At 37.9% G+C, this 20,452-nt stretch overlaps 1 protein-coding gene across 1 annotated transcript in view; it reads left to right on the top strand.

Annotated features, from left to right (window-relative positions):
- Nucleotides 1-3,675: 3,675 nt before the first annotated feature.
- INSC (INSC spindle orientation adaptor protein) overlaps nt 3,676-20,452 on the top strand; it is a gene marked incomplete at both ends in the record, with an annotated part of 84,933 nt that continues 68,156 nt past the window's right edge. The window contains one exon of the mRNA XM_084207507.1: nt 3,676-3,728. Within this exon, the coding sequence (XP_084063633.1) occupies nt 3,676-3,728 (53 nt within the window). The remainder of the gene's footprint in view (nt 3,729-20,452) is intronic.

Raw genomic sequence — 20,452 nt, 5'->3', positions numbered from 1 at the left:
CTGGGGCAGGGGGATAAAAGCACTCTGCTAATGAGGTGCTGCACACACAGGTTTACCCTCTGCTGCCAAGCCTGGTGTAAGGTGGGATGGGACTTCTCCTCCTCTATTTTCCAGGTAGGCTTTTTGACAGTTTTTAAAGATGTTTTTAGTTCTCTGTCAGTTGTTGGCAAGGCCTGGTGCCTGTCTGTGAGCAAGATCCCTCTTCCTGCTTATGTGGTTTTGGGAATTTTGGACACAAAGTTCATGCCCTTTACTGATACTTTGCTGGTTTCTGAGAGCAATGCTTTCATGCTCTTTCAGCTGTATTCTCTTAACTCCTGAAAAAAGACTTTGGCTGGCTGTGTTTGATGGGATTGAAATGTGGCTTGTGCTCTGCCTATCTGCATCTATTCCTTGAGGAAATAACATCTCAAAACCTAATTCAGTGTTGAAATAACAAAGAGAAAAATGCAGGACACAGCCTGCTGCCTTGAATGCATGTAATTCCACATGCATGTGCTGCTACCTACCAGAGGAGTCAAACAAGTTGTAGGTCAGCATTTACCCTGTGATACAAGGCTCTGTGCAGATGTAAAGCCTTATATAGGTGTTAAATAAAAGGCTTCATAATAGTCCAAGAATACAACTTTATTATTTCAGTGTGTCATTCAGGCTTCTACCAAAATTACCAATATTGCAAACTACAAGCAGTGGGTTTTTTGGTTTGTTTTGATTTGTTTTTTTTTTTGTACAAATTTACTTGGACAGCAACTCTGATGAGCTGTGGGTCTAATCATTAGTCATGGAAATAAATATTATTGTGGAAAAAAAAATTAGACTCTCCTACAGAAGTCTAATGATGTTATCTGTTATTATATATATACTTAATAAAAGTGAGTGTGTGTGTATCATCTCCATAGTCAGCTAGAGTAGAGGACTTTGCTTTTAGGAGTGCTGACTGGAGCTCATCACTGTGCTGTGGATTGAATAAAAAGCACAATCAACTCCATGGAAGGACTCATCAGCTCTCTCCTAGTCTTTCCTAGGAAGTACAGTTGTTTTGGTCTTACCTGGAAAGAGGAATGAGAGCACTGGAATCTGAATGATCTCTGCCTTCTGTAATTGCCCAGCAGGTGGAGGAGGCATTCCAAGCAGGACCAGAAGCCTGTACCACAAATCACTGGTGTCCCAACCTCTCTTGTGATCCTGGGGGTACAGCAGATCTCCTGGCAAAGTTCCAGGGTGGAGAATTTCCTCACGTTGCCAACATTAATTTGGGATTAAAGATTTGAGCTAATATCTAATCGTGGTCTCCAGCCAGACAGTTTGGTGAAGATATTGTTGTGGCATTTTGTTATTGTTCTTGGAGCATAAGGAACCTCTAAGTAGGAGTTGATAATGTTTTTAAAGGCTCTCAGACATAATATAAAAGTGTGCTTTGTGGGAAGGCAGCATATAAAAACTTGCATTTTTGTCAGGTTTCTAATTTATGGGGAACAAGGATATGCAATAATCTAATTTATGTCTGTGTACATTATGTCACTGATCACAAGTAATGGAGTACAAGCAGGTGCTTTGATTTGTACGTGTAGAAATTGGTAGTAGGCTGCACTAATGGTGAAGTAGATGTAGCTTGCCAGAGGAAACTGAAGCTTTAGATTTGATTTAGTGTTGGTAGCATGAGAAGGTAAATCCAGGTCTAATGCTGAGCAGAAACAGTTGCTTGATGTTCATGAAATCTGTAATTCTGCAGGCTAAAATATTGGAGTTTTTTGTCCTTTAAATGACAACATTTAGGGGGGAAAATTCATTTTGGCCATTAAGGTTTTATGTGGATATGTTCAGCTTTAAGGATATCTCCTCCAAGTGAAGACAGTGATTGTTGTGATATTTGCCTATTTCCAGTAAATGTGATTGTACAATTGCTTGTATCTGGTAATCTTAAATGTCTTTAAAAAAGGGAAAATATTAGACTTTAGGAAATGAAGATAGCTCATTTATTCAATTTGTTAGAAAAATCTGTATGTCATACACTAAATGCGTTAAATTCCCCCTCCTCCCACCCTCCAAAATAAGCTTGTTTTTCAAATCCTAGTGTGTCACAGGAGCAGAAAAATACATACTAATATTTTCATACTTGGGCATATGAACCTCCAGTCAAAACCTATGAAATATCTGCAATATTTTTAAACCAATTAAACTTTCAGCAACAATTAAACTATTTTTAATGCGGGTTTTTTTTGGTGTTGGTTTTGGCTTTTTAAATAGATTCTTCTCCTGTATTTCAATCTTCTTATTCTATACATCTCTAAAGAAGGATTAAATTAAATTTGTTATTTCCAGGAAAACCTGGGGCATAGGGAAGAACACAGGATACATCACCAGAGCAATCTGGTGCTAAGAGTGGACAGAGCACGTGAACGTTGGTTGTAATACTTTTATGTGCTCAGGACATATTTGTGAGATCTTGGGGAAAAAACAAGGCCATGCATTAGTAATGAGATCAGCTTGCTAGGAAAGGGAGTGAGGACCACTCTGTGTCAATTAAGAGCAATTTGGGGTGGCAAATATCTTGAATGCAGGCTGACTCAGCTGGCACAATGCAGCCAATAACCAAATAGCAGAACTTCCTTCACAGGCAGCTACATCAAAACCACTCTGCCCCAGTTGGTGACACAAACAACAGTAATTTCCTGTGTAAAGTATTTTCTCTAGAAGGGACATCCATTGATCCCAGGGTTTTTTTCACATCTAAGAAAGCATAATTTTCCCACTGTTCCTGTCTCCTGTCCAAAAGAATCCATTTCCTCCTTCTTCCTGAGTCATGGATTAGTCTTTTCCTTCAAATGTTTTGCCTTAGTTTTCTTTTAGCCATGTGTGTGAATGAAAATGACTTCACCTTTTTTGGTAGAATAAATCCTCTGTGATTTCTGCTGTGAATATGCTTTAACCTATAGTAGGTAATGCTCTAATGTAAGAGAGGCTAATTAAAGGAAGAGGGGGAGGAAAGAGGCAGAACTCTAGCTTTTGTAAAAATGGGGAATCCTTCTTCTCCTTTCTTGTTTTTTTTCTAGTGCAATAAAGCTTGAATCCATCTCTTGGTCACTAGGTATGAAGGGAAATCATGGAGGAGAAAGATGTGTGCAGCATTTAAAATGTACAAACAATGAAATTGTCTCATATGGGAGGGTCAAATGCTTCAGTAACTTAGCGATCAAGGACCTTTTTGTAAGTGTAGTACTTCAGAGTCCTGAAATCATATTGCAGAATAATTAGGGCTGGAAGGGACCTCACCTGCAATCTTTCTCACAGTTACATGAAGAATTACTATAATACTCATTAGATTTTCTCTGGTGTTCAAGTTAATATAAAATAAAGGAGGCTAAATAATACCTTAATGCTAACTCAGAAATGTTTAACCCAGATGGCTCTGACCTGTGCAGCAGTCCAGGATCTTCAGGAATATGCAAACCCTACAATGTTTATGCTTGAAATGTACTTAATGGCCTCAGTTAACTGCTGGAGTTGTGGAAAAGGAGACTTTTTATTTGTTTTAATGAGCTCTCTCCACAGGAGAGCAGGAAAATGCCATGCCAGCCTGGGCTGAAGGTTCCTGAGTTTTCCTAGGTTTACTAAATGACTCTTTTCTTTCTAGATTCCAGCCTATGGAGAAGTGCACAAAATAACAGGATAAATATGGCTTTTAAGGGCGAGGACCACTTAGATTCCCTTTCCCTCCCAGTTCAGCGGTAAGTGGTGCACTCTGTCATCCACATGTGAGTGATTAAAGGATTCTGAGGCAGCAGCTGCACTTTCCTTTGAGGCTCTGAAGATACTTAAAGGCTCGTTTTTAAACCCAGGTTGTATTCCTATGGAATTTGTAGAATGTATGTGGAGGTTTGAGAGATATTTCTTGAGGAATTTGGAAATTTGTCTACCTGGAGTGTGGTAAATCCGGGCAGTGTTTCTGCAGCCATCATTTTAAATGGATGACCATGTTTGCAGTGCAATGTGGCTGTACTTACTGGACTGCTTCTTAGTCAGCATGGAAATGAGTGGAACCCTCTGCACTCTGTGAAGGCTGCTCAAAGCTATAAATATGGATTTGTTTAGCATGGTTGGCTTTGTTCTGCTGTAGGTATGGTAAAGATGTGACAACTATGGTATAATGTCTGTGGTACCCTGTTGGGAGTAGAGACATTGGTGACTCTGCTGACCAACAGATTTTTAAAAATCTGTCTTTTGGTTGCCATCTAGTAGCTGTCTCTACGTAGTGTAGTTTTCCCTCTAGCCTAATAGAGGTTCCATGAAAAGAAAGATACAATAACCTACAGTCATTATGTGTCACAACTCAGTTTGTTTTGTTTTTGTTTATGGGAGGAAGGAGCGTGAGATCTGCTGAACTCAGGAATAAAATCAGAAATAAAAAGGAATTAAGTTTCAGTCTTTTCCCTAACCTTCGTTCTTCAGGTCAGACTGCAATCCTTTATTGTAATTAACTTCCAATTGTAATTGGCATACTATCTCAAAATACAATATTTTTCTTCGTGGGCAGTTTGATATTTCTCTACCTTTCTTTACCTCAGTCTTCCAGGAGATACTTTGATATTGCCAAACTCAGATGTGTTACTCACTGTAACACACCTAAACATATTCTCTTCTGTAAGAAGCACTGTATAGAGGTATGCCAAGAACAATGGGGTAGTTGAGACTTACAGCTGTGGAAAACTAGCTGCAAACAAAGCAAGGGAACAGGTCTGGGGGTGGCCAAAGGCCGACCCAGGCTGATGGTGGCAAGATTTGTTTGTAATACATAAATGGGGAAATTAGCTTGAGTCTCCCTATGCTAGCAGCTGGAAATGTGGAATAGGAAAAATGCACTTTAGAGGCAACAACAGCACTGAAAAGCACTGAATTTTATAGGCTGGTGACTTCTAGAAAAGGAAAGTGCCTATGAGTCAGGTGTGCAGTGTTGAGAGAAGGAAAGCCCTGCCATGTTATGTGAACACAAATGCCCTACAAGCACTCTGAACTGTATCTTAGCACAAGAAGGGATTTTGAAAAGTCCCACATAGCAAGAATTATGTTTTGACAAAGAGCTGGACTCAGCAGAGCAATTCTCTCTATAGAGACATTTAAAAATAAATAAGTATTCTCCCTCACCCGCAATAAAGCTCCTATTTTTTTTTGTTTGTTTTTATTTTGAGAAATAATCCTTTTTTCCCTCCTACAGATTAGGGTTTTTTCAGATAAAGTCCCTGTAAGAATTGGGCAGACTGAAGCTGTCAGTGGTAAAAAAGGTGAAGGCTCAGAGAAGGTTGGAACTGAAAATAAGAGAAGGTGTTTTTATGCTGAGAATTCAGCAGAAAGAACACAGAACTAGATAAAGTTCAGGAACTGTACAAAATGCTCTTTTTAATTATTAAAAAAACAAAAAAAAACCCCACCCAACATAATAGCTTTTCCAAATAAATGGATTTTTTTTTTGAGATGAAGTAATTTCTCTGGTTAGAGAAAGAAGTGATATGGCTCCTATATGGAATTTAAAAGAGTTAAGGGAATTTTCAAAATAAGAAGATTCAAATATTCTTAAGTCTTTTTTTCCTTGTATCCAAGGCTAGGACTTAGGACTGCCTCAGGATTCCATTTCATGTTCTTACTCTTTGTGAGAGAGGCTTGAATTAACTTCTTGGGTCCTGTCACAGGGGAAAGGTAGCTCAAATCCAACTGAGGTAAATCCTGTGTAGAACCACAACTATGCCTTGCTTCATGTTGAGGTCATAATCTTTCATAAATAAAACCAGGCAGGTGCTTCAGCAAGAATATCTGCCTCCATAGGAAAAGTGTACCATATATATGCAAACAAATTTCAAATGTTTCCACAGTGGTCACTGGAGTCAACAGTTATTTTGGCTGTATAAGGAATTTAAAACTGGGGCCTTAAACCAAGTCTGTGTTTCATGAATTGTTGTTTACACACTTTCCTTAGATTTTATGGGAAATCACAGTTTGTGCTGGAGTCTCTAGAGTACTGAGTCACGGTGTTAATGGTTTTCTAACACACTGTCAGAGCTGCTGTCTCTAATTGACATCTAGACTGCTATGGGTACAGTAATTAAAGCTATGCAGTATCCCAAGGAAAAACAAGTTATTGTTACAGAAAGTTTTTTTTTCTATTTCAGTGAGTTAGGAACTTATGTGATGATTTTGTTTCTTAGGAGAGAAAACAATTGGAAATAGATCCCTTTAATGAAGGTGTAATTTCCATACTCTCCAAAAGTTGTATTCCCATGTAAAGCACCTTAAAAATTAATTGTTTTCATCAGTGAGGGCCAGGTCACTATAGCATGTGAAGTGTGTGTGTATTCCTTAGAGATGAACATTCTGAAATAGCTATTTTTAGTGTAGCTCTGGGAAAATGTCAGTACCCATTCCTTATCTTTATAAGATATAATTAGAAGATACTATTATCTTTACAAGCTTTAACAATGGCTTTTCTATATAAAATAAAACCTACCTTTCACTTCTGCCCCTGCCTTTGATCCTGTGTAATGAACGTTCATTGGCCTGCTTGCTTTCTGTTAGTTTAAATTGTAGTTTACATAGGCTTTTTTGATTGCAGACATGGGGCTTTTTATACTTTCCATATTGGATGGTAAACTAAAAACAGTGCTGAATCTGAAGTCATTCAACTAAAGAGAGATTACTCAACACAAAAAGTGAGATAAGATGCTTTTTTGGCTTCTTGGATTATGCTTTCAGTTCAGGACTGCAACTGGAGAAATTCAGTATGATTAGAAGCTTTTAAAAAGAATAAATTACTATCTTTTATCAAAATTAGGTTAAAAAAACCAGCCCAATTGTCATCACCAACTTCCCCTTTTCCCCATAAAAACCTCCCAACCCCAAAACAACAACAAAGTAAAACCAAAATAAAATTAACAAAACAAACTGAAGAAAAACCTAATCCTGAGTCAGAAGCATGCACTAGTAGCCCATAAAACCAGTTGTATCTTGGGCTACATCAAAAGAAGTGGAAAGGGTCTTTGAGCAACCTGGTTTGGTGGAAGATGTCCCTGCCCATGGCCAGTGGGATGGAACCAGATCATCTTTTAAGCCCCTTCCAACCCAAACCATTCCATGATTCCATGAATTGATTAAAATAGCTTGCTGGCTTTCAGGTAGCAAACTAAGGCTACTTCCAGAACTCCAGGAGCATCCATGAAGGGCTGGGCACAATGTTTTGGTTTTTTTGTTTTTGGTTTTTTTTTTCCACAACTCTCTGCAGTACATTGCTGCTTGCTCAGTGGGGATATAAGTACTGCTTGAAATGATGCAGAAACCTTTATGGAAATAGAAGGAAAAAATATTTGTCTATATTTGGTATTAATTGACATTTAGATAATGCTTGTTGAAAGCTGTGACTTGAAATGGAAGCAAGAAAAATTCAGGATTTTATATGCCAGGAACTGCATTGATTCTGCTTGTTTCTCTGCCTAATCAGGCAAATTTGACAAATTTGTAGACCTTTATGGAACATGTGGACATATGAGATGAAAACCAGCTAGGTCTATAGTCCCAGAAGTGAATATTGCAAAAAAAAAAAAAAAGGGAGGGAAAAAAAACCCCTTTATAAAGTAAGAGGATTTCTACCTGATCAGGAGCTGAATAATTTCAGGGATCATTCACATGGTATTTTGCCATTTTGCTTCTACTTTTAGAGTTCATGTGGTCTCTATACAGCTGAAAAGAGGTATTTTGAGGGGTAAGGTATGTGCAGAACCCTTCAATGTGTTTAATATTTAGTTCTTAAGGGGCTGTTAGGAAAAGAATGGATCCAACCATTGGTGTCTCTCTGCAGAGTGTCTAAAATATTTCAATATATGATTTAGTGCTCTGAATCAAAGGCAGTGACGTTTTGTTATCCTGCCATGGAAAGTGAATTCTGACTAAAATAACATCTGGGTTTTTTTCCTTCAGCTTGCCAGTGGTGTCTTGCCCCTTGTATTCTGTAGGTGATTGGATCTGTAGGTTTTGGTTGCCCTGAGTTCTGGGCAGTGAGTTGCTTGGTTGGATAGCAGCTCATTGAAATGTTTGCTGTTTCATTATCGTCCTATTTTCTTAGATATGAATCCCCAAGTGAAAGATTTCTAGGGATGTGAATTCTGTGAATAAACACAAATAAAGGTTATATTTTTTTCTTGTCTATTTTTTCTTTAAACCACCTCAGTTCTTCTTACCTTTCTGTTTCCAATCTGTGTGGCTTCTGTAGTTGGTAGTCACATCTGATTGCTTGTTCTCACAAGATTTTCCTGGCTTTTTCTTTTTTTTTTTTTTTAATAGCACTTCTTTTAGTCTTCAGTTGTAAGACTGTGCTCCAGTTATAATTAATCATGAAATCATGTTTAAGTAAAAGTGCTTTAATTGCTTTGTCTGATCAGAGACATCTTCTCTAAGTGCTGAATTCTTTCTGTTTCAGTTTCCTGCAGTGTTTGCTGCTGATAACTAAGGGTTTGTTCTGTATTTCTGGCTTTTCCCACCTGTGTCTGCAAAGTGAACTTCCTGCCTAACAAGAACTCCATGAAGAGCAGAAAACAATATTTGTGTTTCTGCTTTTTGCATTGTACGAGCTACTTGCTGTGCATAGGTCTTGCCCTGTTAATTAGAATCCTACATTTCCTAGGATCAGTTTTATTTGGATTCCATCAGGAACTTTGTTGTTCTGGCTCCTTGAGTTCCTTCCAGCCAGATAAAGACTCTAGAGGAGTCTTTATCTGAGGACTCTAAAGGAACTCTAGAAGAAAAAACCCTGTTATTTGCAATATAAGAGCTAGAGCAGAAAATTTTCAGTGTTCCAAGTTCAGTGTTCTTACTTGGCTCTATGAAACGCTGCTTTGAGTTTTTAAAAACCATTTGAGAATTGAATGCTTGCTGGGGAACTGAAAATGTGTTTTGAAATACTTCCTTTTGCAACGGGCTGTAGGAAAAGGTTATGACAGAAGAAAGGAGGGTGCTTTGCCAATAATGCAATAAAATTACCTTCTAGTGACAAGAAATAAAATCAGTTATTGCACAGCTCAAGGCACTAATGATGCCTCATTTAATGACCTTGTATTCCTTTCCTTTCACTCAGTTTACCCTACAAGAATTCAGCAAATAATTTTATAGCTTCAGAAATGGAGTTCACCTTACTATGAAGTATTTTTTACTTTAGTGATTTATAGTGTGTCTGTAACCAAACTGAAAGCTGAGTTGTTTGTATGGAGTTTTGATGGTGGTTGTAAAACAGATTTGTGAATCTGTATGGTTCTTCTGGGAAGGATTTTCAGGCATGCTAGCTGACTAAGTCCAAAGGGTGATGTTAGTAAAGCAGCAACTATTGATTTGCCATCATTTGGAAGCATTCATGAGGAATATGAACTCAACAGATTTTTTTCTTTTCCTTTGAATCCATGGGTAAAATATCTCTGTTCCTCTATTCAGGATGTTAAAATGTAGGTCAGCAGTTTAGCTAGCAAGCAGCAAAAATAATTGCATTTCTCTTGTACTTTGGGCATTTTTGGGGTCTGTAAGTCTGACAGAATTCCAGATATTTCCTCACCTTTTCCTTCCGATAGTTTTATCATTACATCTTTATATTTAGTTATATAATGTTCTGTAGAAATATGTTATATTACTTCCCAGAGCTATGCTGTAAAATATTGCATGTTTAACTGTAGAAGTCACAAGAAAATTTTGGCTTTTGACCTGAAAGAGATTTGAGTTTGTCCACTCTAATAATTGTCAAGTTATGGTGACTTTAAAATGTGAACAAATTGATGAATTTAAACGATCCGTCTGAGTGGCCTCACTAGACCTTTCCTTCATTAACTTGATATTTCATATTTGCGGCTTGCTGTAAGTTGGAAAATACTTTTAAAAGATCAAGGACCATCTTTCATCCTTAAAGACAATTAAGATTTTATTCTGAATCCCTCATAAAGGTCAGTAACGTTTCATAGCCTGTGGCACACGAGCACTGTAAAGAGCTCAAGGTAGTGCTGGTGTAGACCTTATTGTGGAACAAACTCTGCCTAATATTTTGAGAATGCATGCTTTTGAAATGTGGGACTTTATTGAGGAGGATCTTCTGTTTTTGCATCTTAGAGAAAAAGCAGTTGCTGTCTGAAATGTGAATATCTTGTGTTCAGGCTGTGGTGTCCTTTTCAGAAATTAATTTTAATGAGCCCTCAAATTAATGTCTTTGAAATCACAGGGACAGAGCTGTGCTTGAATGTCAGGTTACCTTATCTGCCACACATGACTGACAGGTTTTGATTGCATCTTCATGAGAGTTGCATGAAGTTTTTATTGTGTCATCAAGTTAGTGATCCTGTCAGCTTTACACCCTGTATCTTGCTCTTCTAGCCATTGGCTTGTGGCTTTGGCTCCATGATTTGTGATTCTTTGCTTTCACTGATGCTAGTGAAACAAAACTTTTCAAACAATTCAGATGTTGTTTGTGGTCTTTATGTGAATTCTAATTTTTATCCCAGTTATTTTTTTTTGTAGCACATTTCAGAACAGATGCTGAGCAGGTTAAACATCTGCCACCACTCCTGTTGGAGTTCTCTGTTTTCAGAAAACAGACTTGCTGGTTATTTCTGTGTTAAATTAAAGACTTTACCTTGAACATGGGAGCCTTTTTTCTGGTTTCTTAGCTGAAAAATGTGAATGATACATTGACATAAATGCCCTGATTTCCTTTAGTCAACCAAATTTTTTTATTGCAATTTGATATTTTCTGCTTTATGTAGCCTTCTAACCAGGTAGAGGGATTCTTAGAAGTTTAGGATATTTTAAATATACTATGAGAATCTCATGGAATTTTTAAAATTGTAAACTAATTGTATTGATACTGTCATGTTAGTATTTTTACTCAGAATTTTATTTTGCCATTTTTTATTACGACGATGGTTTATACTTTATATTTAACTTAGCATTAACAGTGTTCCTTTTAAGTTCACAGATGGTATCCCATAAATTCTCTCTCTCTCAAAAAAAGAGAAAAAAAATAGTGGGGGCAAAGGTCAAAACCTGAATCTGTTTAATTTTGGTGCAATGTTAAGTGAAGTACATAGGTATCTTGCTTATTTGCCATACATCCTTTGAAAAAAAGCTCCTAAAATCCAACTACAACCCCTCTTTTGGCTGAGTTGCTATGCAGTAATTTTATGCTTTTACATCACAATATTTCAGCCATGGGTAGCTTCTAGAAACCACAGTCTTGACTTCTGCATTGTCTTTGTGAGCTTCCTGGTGTTAAATAATCCTGAACACCAAATGTATACTTTCTGAACCCAGTGTATTTGCTGTGGGGAAGGGGCATGCAAAAGGAACCTCTCCTAGCAAAAAAAACATATCAAGTTACCAGGGTGGGCTGGTCCTGTCCTGCTCTGAGAATTTGGTCATGCAGGGAAGAACTTGCAAGTTGGTCTTCAGGATGGCAGAGTTAAGTAGTATTATCTGTAAACTGTACATTTTACAAAAAAACCACAGAGCCTGCAGTGTCTAATCTTCGGCTTCTTTATGCTCCAAGTCTTTGTGAACTTTGCAAATTATAGTAAAGATTGTGTCTTTGCTTTTCCTTTTACAATATGAAATTATTAGTTACTTGTTTTACTGAGACACTTTGACTTTCTATGCAACTATATATATGTCAGGTAATCTGAATTAAGTCTTCTTGCTGGCATAATAATGTAGCTGGAATTATTCTAGTTAGCCCTGGAAGGAAATTAAGGATGAAATCCTTTTTGCTTAGTATATCCAGTGTATATTTCCTGTACAACATTCAAGCTTTGAAGCATTCTAGGGACCTTCCCCTTTACTGTGCTAAGACAGGGGGAAAAAAACAAGTTGTCCTCCTTAACAGAGATACAACACTTCATGAAACTTGAAAGCAACAGACTAATGAAGGGGTCTTAAAGCTCAAGGACTTGGGCTCACTGAATTAGTTCTTGACTTATTCTGAGAAAAGGTGGTGCTGTGTATGTCTTCAAAAGGGCAGGATGGTTTGTTGGAACTTTGATTTAGCACTAGATATCATTCCTCCTGATTCTCTCCTGGTTGTAATGCTGATTAATCTTCTTGCCTCAGGCAAACCACTTAACTTTCCCTTGTCTTTGTGTTCCACCTCAGCTGGGGAAACACCAGGGAAGTCCTTACCAGCCTGTCTCCCTATATTTCTGTTTCAGTTGTTCTTAGACAGCACTATGTTACGAGCTTGCGTGCCTTGCTCTGCCTGCTGTGGATACAGCATCCTCCTGAACTGTGGCAGGTGGGAAATGTTGAATATTACCTGGAAACTGCTTCCAGTAAATGCAAAGAATATGTTTCTGTTCACAGAACCCAGCTTGTTTCGTCCATATGTTACATTTTGTCACCATTTTCACAGTGGTGAGTTCATGAAACTCTCTTTACAACCATGGCCATAACAGAGACTGATGAATAAGTACCTGTACCTTGGTAATTCTAAGGTGTTTTTCCACAATTAATTTTTAAAAAATTAATTCCTCCATTAAAGATATTTCAATGGTTTAACTATGACCTGTCTTTTCAGCTATTTAGGACAAATACGAGTACCACACTGTGTTAAATATCGTATATTTCTCTTCAATTCATGTTTCCTAGGAATTTCTTCCTTATTTAATTGCCTGGTCTCTCTTAATCAGGTTCACTGTTGCCTGGGGATGGTTGGGAGGATCTTGTAATCAGTTGTTCAGTAGCCTGCAATGAGCAAATTTAAAAAAGTTATAAGGACAATGTTTCAACTTTGTAAATATTTTTCTTTGTTATTTTCCTTTTTGACAAATAATATAATGATCTTAAAAATGTGCTGGTTGGTGTGACCCCATTTCTGGTCTCATTAAATTGGCTCGTGTCTGTTAGTGGTTGGGTCTATGAGCTCATGTTAACCCTGAGGGATTTGGAGTGCAAACAGGAATTTAATATTAAGCTGAAGTGTCACTGTTAACAATTCCAGTTATTTTGTTTTGCTTCTCACGGTATTTCAGAGAATGTGGTAAAGGGAAAATATATACACACACATAAACATGCATATTTTTTTATTTAGGGCAATATACATACAGGACTATAGGAAATATTTGACTTGTTCTTAAGGAAACAACTTTTAATTATCCTGCACATGTAAACTACACTTCAACTATTTGAATTTTGCATTTTGCTAATTGCTGATACTTTATTGTTGAATTTGGTCCAGGAACTATAGAAAATATTTGGTCCAATACAGAAAATTTGGTCCAATCTGGAAGTATAGAAAACATCTACATCAAGAATATAATATTCTCTTCAGCTAAGGTTATGGAAATATTTTTTCAATATCTTAAATGTCAGCAGCACTGATGTCAGGATAAAGATTAAACAAGAGCAAACCAGGGAAAAGCTGAGAAAATTATTGAAGGAAAACAGGAAGAACTAGGCAATGGTATCTAAGTAACTGAGGCTGTTCAATGGATGACACGATAGGTGAAAGCAAACTTTTGGGAAGTGCTATAGAGCAAAAAATATCTTGTTCTGTATTAGCTGTGCACAAATCAGCAGTTTGATGTATTATGTTTACACAACTTTGGGATAAGTGTGGTGGTGGGAAGGGATGAAAGCAAAGGGCAGGCAAATACTCTAATTGGAAAGCAGTGAAATCCACTAATGATGTGTGTTCAGGTTGTTAACCTTGCTTGCCAGGACTGCAGAGTAAGGGAGCCTTCATTTGTTTGCAGGCTGACTTGAATTCTGGGCCAGAGATTCCTATGCTTTTTGCCATTGATGCAAAATGACACTTTTTACTTTAAGTTTTTTTAAGTTTAAATTCCAAGTTTCAAAACATTGAATTTGGTATTTTAAGTTAATATTTCAAGCATGAAATCTGCTATGCTGGCCTGTCTTTGAAGCTTAAAGGAAGTGACCTTCTGAATATTACAAGTGTCCGGTCTGCAGCAGTTAAGAGTCCTTTATTCAAAGGTGTTTGAGTTGGTTTCTCAGTCTTGAGACTATCACTGAGGTGCTCAGGCTTCCAGATTCCAAATAACAATCCTTTACAGCTACTGCTGTTTAACACTTATAGTCCAGCGCACCCAGTGGGAAGCCAGGAGGGAGAATTATGGAAGAGCCATCTATCCGCATAATTTTATTTTTATGTTGTTTTGACAGAAACTCCTCTCAACAGTGGCTCAGGAACAAAGCTAATTTTCTTCCATCTCATTTAGAAGCAAACAAACTTTTCTCAAGCCTGTCTTCCTGTGGCACAGTCCTGATGTGGAGGCGTCAGGGCTGTGTTTATGTTGTGAGAGTGAATCAGAAGCCATTAGATGGGAACACGCCTGGCTTTGTCTAACCCCCTATTGCTGCTCTTGGCTGAAGTGTCAGGAGCAACCTGGAAAGCAATCAGCTGTTACTGCCAGGGGAAAAAAGATATTTTGTCCTGCTCCAAAGGGCTGGAATTGCGCTGGACGTTCTCTGTTTAACTGCTAGATGAGAGGTTGATCTCAGAAAATCTGATTTTTTTTTTTTCCCTTGGTAAAATGTGCAAACAGTCCAACTGACTGAACTGCTGCACAACTGCCCTACTGTGAAAGAGGAGGTATTTTAAAGAGCACGTTGGTCCCACCATTGTTCTACTGCAGTTCTGCTTGCTGCAAATTCAAGGTGCTCAGTCAATGCTTAAATTGAAGATTTTTTTACTGCTTAAGTTAACAGCTTGATATAATTTTAAATACCTCAACAGATTCCACAACAATCTTGATGGATTTTCCAGCATCTAAAAAGTGATACTGCTCTTTGCTTGCCAATTAAATTTCAGAGTGTGTATGTATGTGTTTGTGGAAGAAATAGGGAAGGTTTTTGGACCGTTCTGATGTTCTTTCAATTAAAATTTAGGTCAGCATTTGTCTATCCTTTTAATTTGACACAGAATAGGGATGCATATGACATACATTAATATACTGGTTATAGTGCGAAAGCAGAGAAAATTTGATTTCAGCTTACTCTTCTAGCAAACCTGTGCAGGGTTTTGTGTTTCCAGAAAGAAGCCTAAAACTAAATCTGGAAGAGGTAAAATGGGCTCCATACATTTCAGAAACTTATGGCCTTTCTCTGTGCTCTGTTTACCTCTCTCTTTTGTTGGAATTTGTCCAATGATCCATCCTCTTTGAGGAGTATAACTTATTTTTACATATAGCCCTTCCTTCTCTCCCCAGCGTGTCTCATGAAATGTTTTAGCATTATTGCTCTTGTCACTTTGTATACACCATCCTTTTGACAATGACACTTGAGATCAGATTTTATTAGAATTACTTACGAAGACAGGTTGCAAAGAAAACCAAAGCTATGAGGGAGGCTGTGCCCTTGTTGGAGTCATAGAATGGCTTGAATTGGAAGGGACCTTAAGGATGGTCTAGTTCCAATCCCCCTGAACAGGAACATGTTCCACTATCCCAGGATGGTCAGAGCTCCATCCAGCCTGGCTTTGAACATTGCCAGGGATGGGGCATCCAGAGCTTCTCTGGGCAACCTGTGCCAGTGCCTTACCACCCTCACAGGAAAGAATTGTTTTTCCTAATATCTAATCTGAAACTCTCAGTTTGAAGCCATTCTTCTTATCCTGCCATGCTCTTGTAAATAGTCTCTCTCCATCTTTTTTGTGGGTGCTCTTTAGGTGCTGGAAGCCCACAATTAGGTCACAGAGCTTTGAGTGTTGCATCACTGTTTTGCCCCCTCTTCAGCATTTCATTTGGATCACCCTCAGTGTGTGCTTGCACACCCGTGCTCTTGTAAAACCATGCTTACATGGAGGCCCTGTATGAAGGCCAGGCAAAGCCACCTTTTGCACTTTTCACATGCCTCTACCTGTTTCATACTCTGAGGAAATGCCTTTGGCAAATATGATCACCTCAGCATTAAATGAATCAGGAAAGAGGAAATGGCTATGATGGAACATGCATAATACTTCACAAATGTGATACAGGAACTGTACCTGCTTCCTGCAGGTATATTAACCTTCCTTTTATTTGAACCCATAAAGAGCCTCCAATCACTCTTGCCCCCAGAGTAAAACAGTGCTACTTCTCAATTTAGATCCTTAAGTAATCTATAACTAGAAGTGAGTTCTCTTTTATATGTCAAAGAGCATCAGTGGTGAAAGCAGCCCATTAACAGCTCTGTGTACATCCCTGCAGCTTGTTAGGACAGAGTTTTCTGCTCCAATCAGATAAATGTGGTACAGATGAGCTTACTTACTACAGTTGTAGAAGAGAAGATATGTTAGGATTTCAGGCATTCTTTTATGTCAGAAATAGTAAAACTTTTTGCTAATAGGCTGCAAAATGCTGCAGATATTTGCCTTAACACTATTCTCCAAGCTTTTCTCTCTGGTTTTTTGGAAGCTGAAAGTTCAGAATCCTGTCACTGTTAGACACATGTGCAAGGGGGTGACCAAGAGGTTCACTGACCCACGTGCAAAAAAGTTATGAAAGGGTATCTTGACCATTGGTAGAGTGACACAGAGATTATTCAGCATGACCTAGAGCTTTCCTTTGGGAAACTCTTCTTTAATTATCAGGAAATACAAAGTCAGAAAGTTGAATGAATTTTGTATGCCTGTGCAAGAAGATTTCTCAACAGCTTAGGTCTTCAAATTAAGTAAAAAGGAAATAAGGTTTCTTGACTTGGTTATCAAGGTGTTGCATTTGTTCTTCCCAAAGCTGAAGCTGCAGAACACATTAAATGGAGTTCTGGGTACAGTTGGCTGAGAAATTATTCTTCTGTTCAAGTAGTTGTGATTGCAAATGTATTTCTTTTACCTCTGCATAAAGATATTTCTTGTTCCACTTAATAATTTGAAACCAACTGAGGAAGATCTGCTGTGAGTTTCTATCTCTAAGAATACTCCTCAAAGTGGGGACTTGAGCACCAGTTCATTATAAATGCCCTAATATTTTCCTGGATAAATATGTATATGTGTATTGATAGGCAAATTGTTCCAGCTGAATTTATGGCATGAGACAAATGTTTGAACAGCAAATATCTAGCAAATGAAATATGAAGTTAAAATATGTTAAAAAAACAACTTAATGATCTGAATGAGGAGACATATGGACAGATATTAACCCACAGGTATACACATATACATACATATGTGCTCCCTAAATTGCAAATTAAGTCTGATAAATAAAAACTGGTCTGATTTTAAAAAAAACAAACAAATGGGGAGAATGGGATAGGGAAAGAGTGAAGGAATAAAATTGCTCAGAAAATAGCCAGCCACTTACAGATCTGATGTATTAAAAAGCATTTTGGTATGTGATTTGTAGTCTCATGCATCTGGTAGTTACTTTTTTCTGTGAAGTATCATGACATTTGATTTCAACTATGTGTGTATGGACACAAATAATATAATGGCTTCATTTGCATGTGCCCTGTCATGGTTTCACTCCTGCTATCACCAGCTATCATTCCAGGCAGCTGTGAAGTGCAGGAAAATCTAGTTTCAATAAGGTAATGCTTGGTGCAAAATCCAGCCATATATTTAACAGATCAAGGGTGCTGTGATACCAAGATAGCATTTCATGAGTGGAGAAAGAGGATGGTCTCATCCCTCTCCAGTCTCATGGAACCAAGGAGACTTTTATCAGTATTGCTCTTCAAAACCTCACTATGAGACTTTGACCTGAGTAGTGCAGTCTGGAACATCTCAAGCCCTCAAAACTTCCAAGTTCAGGTCAGATGTCTGTGGGGTTGCAGTGGCGTGAAAAAAGGTGGGAAGGGAATAAAGATAAGCACACAACTTTGGTTGTCACTACACATCTGACAAAACACAGGCAGAAGTTATTTAATGATGTTTTTACTGACCCAGTTGAAGTAAGTTTGCAGCATGTAGCATCGATTCCCCTCCAGCCCTGCATCCTATAGAGAGAGAATTCACTGTAACTTTAAAGTGTGAAATTGTGCTGAACTGCTCTTGTTTTGCTCATGCTTTCTTTAAATCTTTTAATGCATATTTTTTGATCAGCCTTAAATTAGGTTTATTGGTATTTCTTTTCTGCTCTCCCCTGGAAATGGGTGGTCTTAGCCTTCAGTACACAGCAGTAATGAGAGGCAGGAAATCAGAGACATTATCTTGTTTTGTTTGAGGAACAGAGGTGCCTATCAGTGCCTTTTGCAGAGTGTGTCTATTCAAATTATTAATTTATGCAATATATTGAAGAGGAATGATGAATGTTTCCCCAGGTAGGAATTGCATGATTGGATCTTGTCTTCTGAATTTGGAAGGAAGGTTCAGCTCCTTTTTTAGTTAGATAATGTTCAGTCTAAGAATGAATTTAGTGAAATGAAAATTTTGGGGGAGAGGGACACTAGAGAAGGAAACTACATTTTCCTCCAAGTTAGAGATGGCCCAAAATACACAGTGTTAAGCCTTTAAGATGCTTTAAATTTAGTATTTGGCTTTCAGGGCATTGTTTGAGTCCTTCCAGGAACAGGTGTCAGGTGAATAGTGGAATCTAAATTACACATCTTTTTGCTTGCAAACAGTGTGCCAAGTTAGTACTGAGACTGCTGCCTGAATTTTTTGTATTAATGGCAGCTACAGGAAAGTACATCTTGCTTGAGAATTGAAGCTTGAAAAGCTGTTGAGTAGGTGCTTTGAAAATTTTATGAAGTGATGAAAAGCCTTTAATAAAGCTAAATTGATTTATCTTTGTACTCTGGATAACAGTAGAACACAGAAATCACATAGAAAACTGGATCTACTTTATTTGCCTCCTTATACAGTGAAGTCAGTTATCTTATTTTCTGTTTACATGATGGCAGCAGAAGAGGAGTTTTAATCAGACAAACACAGAACCTTTTCTTTCCCATGAAGACTTTCCTCCTGTAATACAGGCTGCAAAAGGGAAACAGAGAATATTCAGTGAATAACTTTATTTTGTGTTTCACACAGGTATTTTGCATTTGTGAGGAAATTGTTATCTCGCAGTAATTTGTATGAAATAAATTCCTTTAGCTAAAGCGGATGACAATAACAGACTTAATATGATGCAATATTTCCTTGCTTCCATTCCTGATGTATTTTCAAATCTGATTTGCTTGATGTGCTGTGAGGTGCCATAAGGGACTATAAGAGGACAAAAACCTAGTACCACTCATCCTTTAATTGTTTTTTTTAATGCAAAAGACTGTACTCCCATAAAACATCCATTTAGTCATATTTGGTGCCAGAGGCCAATTCATTGAACCTGGGATGTATTATTGCAAAACAATGGTGTTCACTACCCTTCTGTGCTCTGTTAGCTGTCTTCCAGGTTCTTTGATGGCCACTAAGCATTTATTATTGCTAAATAAATAATTAAGGAGGGATAATTGGCTTATTTTTGTGGAATGATACCAGAATGATGTGCTTTTTTTTTTTGGAAAACATCATTGTTCTGTTTTTAATGTACTGCAGAACGTGGCGCCTGCATGCCCTTATGAATCATGGTTAGTTAGCTCATTTGTGCCAGAAATTCACTGACAGCGATCCAAACCCTGCTCTTGCTAAATGAAGAGGAATAAATAGATATTCTGTTTCATTCTACTCATTAAGAAGGGGGAAAAAGGAGGAATCCTTATTCTATCTTTTCCTTTGTCATCATTTGTAATATTCTCTGGGTCTGTGTAAAAGTCACTCACTTCTATCCTCAGGGGTTTGTAATTCTTTTCACTTGCTCCCTTGTGAAGGTGAAGATTGACACCTGGGCAATGTCAGCCAGATTTGCTCCCTCCCTTGCTCTTCTTTCACACCTGATATTCTGAGTTGCTGTGAAGAGCAGTGAGGTGAAAAGTCCTCACTAATGAATTATTTCCCAGGAAAGGAGCAGTCCGTGGGATTCCTAGCCCGCTCATCTTTACTTTTGCCAGGAAACCAGGCTGTGTTTGTTTCTTCACCTCGTTCAGTCTTGTGAAGGACCCTACTGAACTCTTGTCTATTTCAGGTCTTGGAATCCAATAGCTTTGGATTTTATATTTTAATGGGAGTGTTCTAGTTCAGGCATTCTTTACACTTCAGCTGTTGTCCATCATTCAACAGCAACTCTACAGTAGTAAAAAGAACCATTCATTTCCTTTTTTGCTTTACTTATTTGGCCCTCAGAACTCTTCTCAGCATTGCTTGGAAAAATTTTCGTTTTTTGCCTTTCTTCACTCTTGTGTTACAGCAGCATCTGGAAATTCCAATCAAGATGAGAACACTGTGTGCAATGCTCTTGTGCAAAACCAAGGAAGTGTTGCTTAGGCTAAGCAGAGAAGAGAGTTTAGCAGTAGAGAAGGATGGCAGGAGGTAATAAAACTTCTCAGAATATTAGTAGGAAAGCAAAGAGTGGAGCTCAGCATTTGAAATTTCTGCTTGAATGTATCCACTAGATTGGTCTTTTGCTCTGAGTAACAT

This window comes from Fringilla coelebs (genome assembly GCF_963513975.1).
Source record: "Fringilla coelebs genome assembly, chromosome: 6".
Classification (NCBI taxonomy): Eukaryota; Metazoa; Chordata; class Aves; order Passeriformes; family Fringillidae; genus Fringilla; species Fringilla coelebs.
This window is presented reverse-complemented; position numbering and strand designations above follow the sequence as displayed.